This window comes from Canis lupus, chromosome 12, assembly GCF_003254725.2.
Source record: "Canis lupus dingo isolate Sandy chromosome 12, ASM325472v2, whole genome shotgun sequence".
Lineage (NCBI taxonomy): Eukaryota > Metazoa > Chordata > Mammalia > Carnivora > Canidae > Canis > Canis lupus.
The window spans coordinates 32,208,108-32,220,838 of NC_064254.1; the positions used below are offsets into that span (position 1 = coordinate 32,208,108).

At 34.5% G+C, this 12,731-nt stretch overlaps 1 protein-coding gene across 4 annotated transcripts in view; it reads left to right on the forward strand.

The window, feature by feature from the left end:
• Nucleotides 1–12,731, forward strand: part of ADGRB3 (adhesion G protein-coupled receptor B3) — a 717,179-nt gene that overhangs the window by 676,527 nt on the left and 27,921 nt on the right. For 3 of the 4 annotated variants that reach the window (XM_025444944.3, XM_025444947.3, XM_025444945.3), the window contains 2 exons: nt 1,980–2,623; nt 12,630–12,665. In XM_025444944.3, the coding sequence (XP_025300729.1) occupies nt 1,980–2,623; nt 12,630–12,665 (680 nt within the window). The remainder of the gene's footprint in view (nt 1–1,979; nt 2,624–12,629; nt 12,666–12,731) is intronic. The other variant, XM_025444946.3, reaches the window with a different exon arrangement.

Below are 12,731 nucleotides of genomic sequence, written 5' to 3' on the forward strand. Positions count from 1 at the left end.
ACACTACTTCATAAGAAGAATTATATTTCCCCAAATACTTAAGATACACAATTTTTCAGTAAAGATAGCTGTGTCATGTGATAAAAATATGGTAACTCTAACTGCAAATCATATTAATGATGCAAAATAAACATATCTTGTACAAATACAGACAATAAAATCAATATTTAGTACCAAACTTGCCTTTATAGTTTCTAATATATTTATAAAAGTATAAAATTATGTATGTCCTTAAAGTAATGTGACTGGTTTCCATAACGGGCCTTTAAATTGTACTGCTTTAAATTTTGGATTAGTTTTTGCATGCAGTTAAAGATTTAAAATATTCTTCCCTGAATTTGGAGGTTTTTTTAAAGTATTTTATTTATAATGTCATTAAGTCTGTTAATTTAACATGCTTTGCCCTGTAATGTTTTTAGATAAATTTTTTCTGGCAATCGCAATTCATTACTGATCTGAGGTTGGGAAATGCTAAAGTACATTTTTTAATTGAATTATTCTGCTTTTTAAAATTATAAATACAAAAACTTACAACCAAATTATGGATTAATAAAAAAATATGTAGATACAGATTTAACAGGATTTTTAGTGTCTGAAATAAAGAGACCTAATACAGTAATGAAATACAGTATCTCTAAAGATAAAAGATACTCCATGAATGATGCATTTTTTTGAATGATGCATGTTTGAAATCATTTTGAAGCCTTCTTTGTAGTTGGGAAAGATATAATCTGTTTTTTAATCTCTGCTTTAATGAATAATCATGATGCTATTGGAAAATTGAATAAAAATGGGTAAAATTCAATGTATCTGAAACTTTTCATTAGGAAACAACAAACTAAATATTTTTTTTTCAAACTAAATATTTTATAGTCATCTGCCTAAAGAAATTTTCGGCAACAATTGCTCTGCTTTGTAGGTAGAGCAGAGAGTTAAGTGCACATGTTGAGCCACCTTGCACACAGTGCTTTTCTGTTTGCTTTCAGTACCAAAACTACCAAGAATACTTCTTCAGAATTTCATTCTTCCCTACCTCAAAACTGATATTTGTTTACAGCTAAGCATTCCTCAAGTCATTCTATTATTATCTATTAAATATGACTTTCTTCTCATATAGAGACAGAAGAAAAATGCTAAAGTACATTTTAATTAAAAATTCTGAATTCTTTTGTTAGTTTATTTTGGTTTGGTTTATGTTTTCATTTCCACCCCTCCCCCCCTTACTGCCAGTTATCATGCATTTTGAATTTTTCTAAGTCATTATTTTTCAAGCTTTCAATTGGATAGAGTTTTCAGAAGCTCATACAGTTTTTTCCTGCTTAAAATCAGTGGCAATTTTAATACCACCTCGAGGGCATTCGAGCATATGGATTGATCTTGTAAAGAAATTCTTTTTTTTTTCCCCACATGGAACTGAAGATGGTAAATACTTTTGAACCCTGTATCTACCTTGACCATATGGGCTTCACAGATAAATGCTCATTAATTTTCAACATGCATAATTTTGGAGGAATTTCTAATGCAGTATGATGAAATTCTCATTGATTACCTCTTTCAAGAAGTATTTTAATGAATAGAACTTGTAGAATTCTTTAGGGGAAAAGCCTTTGAGAGAAAGTCAAATTCATGTGAAATATGTCCATGATTTCATTAAACTCTTTGCAATAGCTTGATGGAGAAACTTCTCTGGTATCTGTCTTTCCTCTGGAAAACTATGCATATAGTATTGAAATTTTTGGAAGTCCATTAGTCATATATGTTTTAGCTATGAACTACCTGAGATTTATGAAGGCATGTCAGAATCAATAAAGAGTGATTGAGTAATCTGAGCCATACACAAACAATAGATATATAATGTTTTAAATATTATTTTTTATTTTTTTCAGGAAATTTTTTCATAGAAAGATGGCAAAATGCAGTAGTGAAAAAATAAAAACACATTAACTTTCTTTTATGAATTTGTATATCCTAATTTACAGTTCTTCATAAGGATATTGGTCCTTGCCGAGCAGCAACAATAACAGGAACACTCTCTAGGATTTCTCTAAATGATGATGAAGAAGAAAAGGGAACAAATCCTGAAGGGCTTAGCTATTCCACACTGCCTGGAAACGTCATTTCCAAAGTCATTATCCAGCAACCCACGGGTATGCATATGCCCATGAGTATGAATGAGCTGGGCAATCAGTGTTTGAAAAAAGAAAACAGTGAATTGCGAAGAACTGTGTACTTATGTACAGATGACAATTTGAGAGGAGCTGATATGGACATAGTCCATCCTCAAGAAAGAATGATGGAAAGTGACTATATCGTGATGCCCAGAAGTTCTGTAAATACCCAGCCATCAATGAAAGAGGAAAGCAAAATGAATATTGGTATGGAAACCTTGCCACATGAAAGGCTATTGCACTACAAAGTGAATCCGGAATTCAACATGAATCCACCTGTCATGGACCAGTTCAATATGAACTTAGATCAACACCTTGCACCCCAGGAACATATGCAGAATTTGCCCTTTGAGCCTCGCACAGCTGTGAAGAATTTCATGGCCTCTGAGTTGGATGATAATGCAGGACTATCAAGAAGTGAAACTGGGTCAACGATATCAATGAGTTCATTAGAGGTAAGCAATAGAATAAACCTTTTCTTGATATTTGAAATATTTGATATTTAAGAAATTGACTCATATGATACTGAGGAAGAAGAGTGACTCTTGCAGTTATGTATCATCCAAAAATTTTTGGCATGTTGGAATTAAGATTCAAGACATACTTTTTTTTTCCAGTGGTACATCAGAATGCTCTTTTTCAAGATCATGTTTTGAAAAAGGAGCCCTCTATATTTAAAAGGATATCAGTCATAATTCTTTCAAATGGGAACCAAGTAGAGCACTCATAAAGATGAAAAATAGAAGGTTCTCCTGATGTTTCTCAGGTACCAGAGATAATATTTTGGTGGCTAAAATAGCTCCTGGATGGTATTACAAGCTTAAGCCCAAAGCTGGATCTTCTGTGTGAAGGCATCCATTAAAAAAAAAAAAAAAAATTGGAATGTTTCTGTGGAGTCTTCCATTACTCTGATTATAAACTCTATTTTTATGTTAGATCAATATCTTTCAGAGTAAATGTTTTGCTCTCAGCCCTTGCATAATGACGACCACTAAAATTTTTTATCTTAAATTGTGAACTCTTAGGAGAAATGAACATCGATTAAGAGTCAGGACTCTGAGGTCCGACCACATGACTTTTCTTTAAAAGCAAAGTTCCCTCAGTTTCTTTTCTACTCATAAAGTACACAGTAGTCAACAGTTGTCAATATCATTCATATTAAATTACAATCAATCAAGTAAGATCTAAGGAATGTGTCTTATTTTTTATTTCCACATATCATGTTACTGTTTTGTATGTGACTTTTATATCTTGTACCTTGAAATTTTGCTGTAAACCTACTGCTGATATATTACAATGTGTCTTTAGTATACAATGCAATACGTGCACTCTTTTGTGTGTATTATGAATTGTTTTCATATGATAGATTATTTCATAAGACACTATGTGAGAAAGACACTATAACTGGTTGCTTACCCTTTCCATCAGAAATATGCTGATCATTATATGTTCTAGTGTTCAAAAGTGCCCAGAGGCAGTTGTCCCTCCTTTCTCCCCACAAATCCTTTCCTTCTACTAGGTCAACATGAAGAGAGATCTGGTAAGGCTAGAGCAATTTGGTGAGTAGTGTGATTGTGACTTTTTTCCCAACTGGATCAAGAAACTTCTAGATGGGAAAAATGGGAAAGTAGATGGGATCTAGAATAAATCCCTAGATTCTAAATCAATCTTAAACAGAATAGGGTTTCTGAGATGAATCATCTCTGAGAACCAAAAGCATGAGACAGTGAGGCCAAGTTAATTCTAGAGTGGCAGGAACTCTCACTACCACTAGACAAAAGTGTCCTGTCCTTCTGAATTAGCAGAATAGCTACTATTTCTCTTTTTCTAAGTTGTGTATCCCAGAGACTAGGAGGTCTATTACAGTATGGCCACATAAGTACAAACTACATATTTATGCAAAATCACAAACGTTTCAAAAGGATTTTCACTGAGTTGTGAGTATAATAATATAACATCATAAGTAATCATAATTCTGATGTACTACTTGAAAATCATAATGACCATATGAGTCTTCTCTATAGAATGACTCTTTAAAATGTGCTAAAGGGGTTAGAATAAAATTGCATTAAAATATCTTACTTAATATAAAAATGCTTTACATCTAAAAGCCTAAAATCCTTTCTGGGTTTGATATTGTATAGGTTGTGTGTACTTGAACAATAGACTAAATTTCCAAGTGTTCCTCTGTTCAGTTTGCAATTTTCCAAATCTCTATATCCTTATTATTAAGTATAAGCATCATATATAACTGTGATTCAGCCAAAAGATCTGCATTTAAATAACTTAGAGATCATAAGGCTTACATCTTGAAAAGGAAGAAAATTCAGGATTCAGAATGAAAATTCGGTTCCTCATTTTCATTCTTTAAAAGAGTTCAATAGTAATTGCTTATGGTGACCATTTTAGGAGACAGCTGAAAGAAAATATGTAGATGTGGGAATTAATAATAAAAATTAGCATTTATATAGCATTTTTCATTAGCAGATCCTCAAATCACCTTAAAAACATGAATTAATTAATCTTCACAACACCTCTGTGCAATGGATAAGTTGTTATAATCCTTGAAGTAAAGTAATTTATTCAAGGTTACAGAGCAACTGCATAGTACATCCAGGAAAAGAATCTTTCTGTCCTGATCAATTTTATGCTGTCTAAAAGAGACAGTAATGTGTCTGGACATTAGCAGGAGAGCAACTTTAAAGTTAGTTTTAACCCTTGACAGACACATGGTCTTATGGTGAATAAAGACACAAAATGGATAAAACATAGGTATCACAACTAGCAGATTTTGGAGATAGAACTGTGACCCATGAAGATGAAGTTGATGGTGCAGCTTTCCTTATGAGCAGGGGGACGCATTGTCAAATGGAGTTATCAACTCTGCTAGACTGTATCTGCAGGGCCAGCCAGTGGGGAAGATGACATCCTGACATCAGAGAAAAAGCCAAAAGATGACTGGAGTGAGTATCTACATAAAGAGAGGATCAACAGTGGCCAGGAGGTGCCTGGAGTCTTAGAAGACAATGTGAAGAGACACAAGTGGGTGAATATGTATTTGACATGAGGCCCAAGCCATAGAATAATTTGAGTCATCTTCCACTCTGAGCAAGAAGAAAGTTCAAAACCACAGGAACATCCAGCCCGGGAAGCTGCAGCAGCAAAGGATGCCCAGGTGCATCTGGATCCTTTCAAGAATAGAATAAAAGCGATGTTCATGTTAATTCAGGAAGTTTCTTCCAGAGAAGTGGGTATTCACAAATTGCCATGGTGGGAGGTGGAGTTGGGGAGAGAAGGAAAAGAAGATAAAAGCTACCAGTTTGTAGCACAGAATGTGGTAGGCATAAGGAAGAGAGAAGGCAAGAAAAACCAAAGTTTGAGGGAGAGAAAACGAAAGCCAAAGAGTGGGTAAGCATGTAGTACTTATTCATATAAGTGGGAGGCAACGAAGAAGGAGGGAGGCTCCCCAATCCTGAAAGCAGTGCCAGAAGAAAAGGTTCTAGGCTCCAGGGGAGTTTGTTTAGCTAACCTCCAGTTATTGAGTATAAAAAAGTTTGATGAATGCACAAAGTTTCTTGGCATAACAGCTTATCCAGATTTTCTCCCTGCCTAATATTATCTTCTTTTTTTCTTCTTCTTCTTTTTCTTATAATGTGTTATCTTCCATCTTCCAAACTGTATCCATTCTCAGAATGGGCTTGATGAGCAATTCTGAAAATTTTAGTTTCTGAAAGATTCAGTTTCCACAACAATAGGATAATTGCGATTTTAATATGGTAGAAATCCTCACAATGGCTCCAGCCCTCAATATCCTCTAAGTGCTTTAAGGTTAAGAAGAATAGAACTGTCAGGAGTGACTGGGTGGCTTAGTCAGTTAAGTGTCTGACTCTTGATTTTGGCTCAGGTCATAATCTTGCAGGTCATGGGATCTAGCCCACATCGGGCTCCTTGCTCAGCATGGAGTCGGCTTGAGATTTTTTAAGATTTTTTCTCCTTTGCCCCCTCCAAAATAAATAAATAAATATTTTAAAAATATTTTAAAACTGAAGAATAAAACTGTCAGCACTTAAGTCATGCACCTTCAATTAATGAAAAAAAATGTGTTGATATTTGGTGTGTATATAAAGCAAGTAACCACGAGGTGCTATGGAGCAGGTAGGGAAAATAGAGGTATCATAGTTCTCAGGTCGTTTTGAGGACTATGAAACAGTTTCAATTTTGGATTGTGGTTCTATTTATTCTTTGAAAAATTCTAGATATTATAAGAAAATGGGTCAGTATTTGCTTTGAACCTTTGGAACAGTGGCATTTATTCCAAAGCCTATAGCTGTTATATTTAAATAATAAACATTTCCTCACTCAAAAATCTTCCCAGTTTGTATGCATGTCCTGGACCTGTTTGGCACATGGCCCATTCTGCACCTTTTCCCCCTGTGTCACTCAAGATTGATGCAGGTTCCTGTATTTCTGGGATATCCCAGAATATTCCTGGATATTTCTCCCCTGCACATTCTGCTTTGGATACCATTTTGTGTTTCTTTAGTGACAGTTCCTTAATGCTTCCAGCTTTGCCCAGGTGCCTCTGGGCTTAAGTCACAATGCCATGTTCCTTTGTCCAGCCTGGGGGGATAGTTACTTCTGCTAATCTCTAGGTTACCTTGGCAATCCTGTATGTGGCTTCTCAGCTTCACTATCACTAGAATTCTTATGAAACAATTTGCTTAGAGGTAAATACGTTAAGTGGTTCCTCTTATTCTCCTGAAAAATTGTGTCTTAATTTTACTTCTTTATGCAGAAACCCTTAATGACTAGTCAGAGTTAGATAGTAGATTACAAAATGGTTTTATCAAGAGCAGAAAGTTTTGCTACTCTAGCTTTTCTGACCCTCTCAGTATAAATTTAACTATATATCTGAAAACATTGTCAGATAAGTCTCCCTCAATTTGTAAATGGATAGAAAGGGACACCATTCTAGGCTCTATTTTTACACTCCAGTTTTCTATACATGAATTATAGAACTCTCACCATAATGGTTTTTAAAGGTAAAACATGTTAGCTATAATGTCACATCACAGTTACCTCCCATAAAGCTCTGGTGAGGATCAAATTAGATAATGTATGTGAAAACCCTTTGAGAATTATAAGAAGCACTTTAGGTGTAAGTTTGTGTTGTTATTATTTCATTACCATTATATCTTGAATTTCTGTAAAGAAGCTTGAATGCTGTACTGCTAAATCAGTATTTAGGGCTTTAGACAAAATATTATAGCCTCACTTGGGAGCTTGGAGACTCTAACAGGAACCATTATAGATCTGATCATTGTGCAGAAGTCACTTTTTCTTTTTTTACATTTTTTTCTCACATAGCTGTGGTGAAAGGAGGGCTTGCTCTTCTTTGGTGTTTTGTTTTTGCTCCTAGATTTGAGAATTTTGTCTTTTATGCAAGCATGCAAACAAAATTAGCTTCAATAAGTCATTTTTCAAAATTAATTATCCTCAGGTTTTATTTTCACAGATATTTTGAATGGATTTAGTATCAAAGCTTTCTCATTGAGTGTGTTCATTGTTCACTATGTAATAAAACTTTTAATGGCAGTCATATCATACTGCCATTTATTAGTCACTGCAATTTATTCCTTGCAGCAAATTTTCTAGTGTTTGGTCCAGTTTAATTTGAAGTGACACAAACAATGAATTATTCCCTTTGAGAAACTATTCATCATTCTAGAGGATTTAGATATGGAGAGATGCCTCAATGCATAAAGTTGCTAAGCATTCCTCTGTATAGCCTCATGCTCTTGTGCATTTCCTTACTCTTAAATTTCCCTGTTTTTTTTTTTTTAACTTCCATTAGTGATAAGCTTGCATTCCCCTCAATTGTCTTGATCCTTTTGGCTGTCAATTCATTCATAATGGTTTTATTTGTGTATTTAGTTTGCCTACTTATCCATATTCTCCCAAAGAATGAGAAAAACAACAAAAAACAAAAACAAGAAATAAGTCATTATTTTGGACTTGTTTAGCTTCTTCAATTATTCATCAATAATTTTGTGAATTATTGTGCCAGGCCCTTTGGTAGATGCTGAAGATACAAAAAGTGATCAAGACAGATGTGGATCCTATCCCTGTGGTGAATAAACCCTATGGAAAACATATAGAATTAATTGGTAACAAATGAGTAATCTAAGAGTGTATTAGACTGGATAAGGACCATGGAATGTGAGGGAGAGACTTGATAAGGTGGTAAATCACTGGTAACATTTCTAGTAACAATCAGCAAAAATATTGAAGTGCTGTATGGGGAAAAGTTAAGAAGGAACACGGCTTATGAGGACCTATCTGGAGGATGAGGGGATGTCTTAGGCAAAAGAAACTACAATACAGAGATAGAAAAGAGTTTGGAATATTTTCACAGGATTAGAAGTCCTGTGTAACAATTGGTGAGCCTCTTAAGAGATTGTCAGCCATAGGAAGAAGAAACCAGATTTTGGAGAGCCTTGTAAAACAACTGAAGTAAACAAGGACTATTAAGTGAAAGATTGTCAGGATCATTTCTCCACCCATCCATCCATCCATCTATACATCCATCCCTTTGATGGTTTGGGGGAAAGGATCAGAATCCAGTGGTACTAGGAGAGGGGATAGAGCAGAAAGTTGGAGGACAGTTAGGGAGCTACCAAAGTTATCCAGACAGAATAGGAGACTGTCTTTGATTGTAGAGGTGAAAGTGAAGATGGACAAGAATAGGTGGATCAAGAGAGATTTCAGAGGTGAACAGATACCAATTGCTGGTGGATTTGATATACAGGGTGAGAGATGGGGGGAACGAAATGTCTAAGTCTGACTTGACCAACTAGATATATGACATTTTCTGTAATGGGGAAGACTGTAATGAAGAAGAAAAGAGTGTTTGGAACTTAAAAGATGATATTTACCACCATGGAATGAATGCTATCATCCAGGAGACAAGAGGAAAAAAAGATAATTCAGGAACTCAACACTTAGAAGACAGTAAGATAAGGAAGAGCCACCAAAGGACACTTCAGAATGAGCTACAGCAAACAGGAGGGGGATAAAGAAAAGCTAAGATCATGTGCTTTCTTGAGGAAATGATTAAATTTCAAAAGCCTCTGACAGTCCAGCAAGATAAGGACAGAAAGTTGACCCTGGGAATTGACCAGATGGAGCTCATCAGAGACCTTGACAAGAATTTTAATAGAGTGTTGAGGATAGAATACAAGTTAGGGTGAATTCTAAATGGAAAATTAGGAAAAGGAAACCACATATAAGAACTGAAAAGATTTCTTTTTATCACCCACTATGACAAAAAGGTTTATTTTTATTTTTGTATCAAGTTATTTGAGAAGTTGGGGATGTATAGACAGAGGGATTCATATCTCCATGAAATATTTTATTACCACCCTGGCTTATTTTAAATTTATGTGTAGCAGTTATTCAGTTATCAACTTAATCAGAAAAATTGTTATGACTTATTTTTATTGATAGAATCTCATTTTTTAAACATATAACCGCTTTTTCTAACCAGTTTTATACCTTACAGTAACTTCCCAGAAAACTCAGAGGGACATTTGAATAAACACATAAGTCAGTCACAGTTTCCACAAACTTTAAGTGCTTTGAAAGACTTTCCAACATACTGCACTGTATACCAAGGATGATAAAATTGAACACTCTGGTTCTTGCATTACACCATGATTTCCCAGTGCCAGATATCTCTTTAAGAGAAACTAGATTTTGCAATGGAAGATACATCATGGAGGTACAGGTTGGCTCCTATTTGTTATTGTATCATTGCTCATAAAGTATCTCATGTTTGAATGGTTTTTAAGTTGTTGTAGTCAACACAAATTCTTTTATATTGCCATTAGATTTTTATCTCAAATAAGTATCATATTGATTTTTTTTTTCTCTTTTAAAATATAATTGATGAATAAAAGTTAATCTGCCTGACCTTACTTTATGGCTAGAAGACATCTCTGTCCTCTTGGGTTGACTGGGTCCTCAAATATTATTCTTGCTAAATCACTGGTAACATTTCTAGTAACAATCAGCAAAAATACCACAGGCATCTTGGCTATAAAATATTGCCACTCTTACCCCTGAGCTAGTAGTGAGAGACAGTGGATAAAACACAAGGTTTGGAGTCAGAAGATCTGAGTGTGAATCCCAACTCATTTGCTTACTACCCAGGTGAAGTAAACAGGTTTATTTTAACTATTCTGGTCCTCATTGTTCCTAATTCATGGAATAGGTATAAAAAGTACTTTCCTGACCATCCCACAGGGCAGTTTGTACAAATGTTAAAGTACTTTATAAACTATGAAAGGTTGATACACTTGGTCAGTATTATGGGTCATACTTGGCCAGTATTATGGGTATACAAAATAATAGGACAAACTGCCATATTTTTCCCATTCTCTAATTTTTAAATCTTCACTGCTCATCCCCGCCACCATCATCTTTAAGCTCTTTTGACTGAAATCTTTCATTTATTTATTTCTTAGTCTAATCCTTCAATGCTATAGTTATGCTATAGCTTTATGTTAGAATTTAAATTTTATAGAACTTAGAAGGGAAGGAAATCTATTTGTAGGAGTATATCCATTTTTTTCATATTTTATATCAGTGTAGGTGCATAGGTGACATCAGCTGTCAGAAGCGGAATCTCTTTCTGCTGTTCTTCTAGGTTTCCATCTTTTTTCTTGTTCCTAAAATATGGAACCTTTAGTGACATGCATCCATCAGCATTCCCAGTTCTTAGCTACACAGCTGTACATTCGGAAACAGAGCAACATACGGTTCTTATGACCTTTGGCATAGGACCCCTCAATGCATGCAGCAGAAGGGCCTCTTACTCTGCTGGCTAGCTGAAACTTTTTCATAAGATCTCACTAATTTTTAAATGGAATTCAAAGCTCATGATTAATCTTCTGTAATGATTGTTTAAAATTGTTCCCATTCTTGCATTTTTCTGTATTAAGAAAAGAATTTTGCTTAACATATACTTACAAAATATCCTGCTGAGTCACAGTGCCAAGAAGGCAAAGCATTCAAGAGCAGAATGGAAACACTGACATTCCGTATAGCATATCGCAGCAAAGAGTGATGCACTACATTGAAGCCTGATTTTTATACAATACAGTTAGATAAGAATAGTGGCGGGAGATGGCAAAGGAGGCCTGGGTGAAATGCCTTCCTATACACTGGTCTCCTTCCAGGATGTCACCAGGGCTAGGCTACCATGATACTAGAGACAAGATCAAAGTGATATCAATGGGCTATTTCCATTTAATAAAGCAATTTCCTCAATGCTCTCCTTGATCATACTTGAAGACTGGACTCTGTGATCCAGCTCCATCAAAATCAAATAATTTCAAAATTTATAGATTGTTTTTTAAACAAAATCTTTCTTTTAGAATATATCCCCTTCTGTCTAGTAAAGCATGCTTTGGGGAGTTGGTTGCATAGAGAGGCTCTGGTTCTACAGTGACATTGTAACTTTAGCTACAAAAATGTTGACATGTTTTTCAATAAATGGTATTTCTGCCTGTCTGTCTCTAGTATTTAGCAGTTACGAGAATCAACTATCATGGATAGGATTCCCTGTTAGGTTATTGAACTTAAGGTAGGTACTGGGATAGCAGAAGAGAAAGAAAAAAAAAGTTTGTCTTTACGATTACATATTCGACTGCCTAAATATTACTTGCTTCTAATGTTTATTTTTTGTTTTACCCCCACTTCCTCCAAAAAAATCCAAATTAAAACAAAACAAACCTCACATGGGAAACTTGCTTTTGTTCTCTAAAAATTTAGAGGACATTTTCTATATCTACCAGATATCTCCTTCAATACCAAATCCCTATTAGCACATGTTAAGTGTATCTTTCCTACACTAATATTTATAGAATCACACTAATTTCACATAAGTAATTTTTCCTGATTTTATCAGGCTTATTGTCTACATACTGATCTATAACTAGATCCAGGAGCTGATTAACAGAGAAGCCACAGACGAATATTGAGATATTGACATCTGCATTCATGTTTCACTAGGGTGTGGATTATTATTATTATTATTATTATTATTATTTACTAAATTAGAATAGATACTTCAGTTTCTAAGAACCAGAAATTAGGATTTTCTGATCATGGAAAATGATCAAATACCAAAAAAATCCGTGGTTGAGAGATACAGAACTTTAGGACTCAAACAGAAGGCCAGAGAAATTTTGGTAGAAATGCAGACTGGAGATAGACTGGTGGGAAATTTTGAGATAACTAAATGATTTTTATCATAAAAATTTTGACATATTCTTATGTGAAGGAAATACTTGTAATACAATGATGCAGGTCATTTTATTGAAGATAATAATTTTCATTTTATTTGAATTACTTAACATAACTTTATATTGGTTTTTCTCCTTTTAAAAAATCTAACAGAGAAGAAAATCACGATATTCAGACCTTGACTTTGAGGTAAGTTTCTATGGATTTTTAAAATAATTTTAATTGCTTGAATTCAAAATTGACATATAATTACTT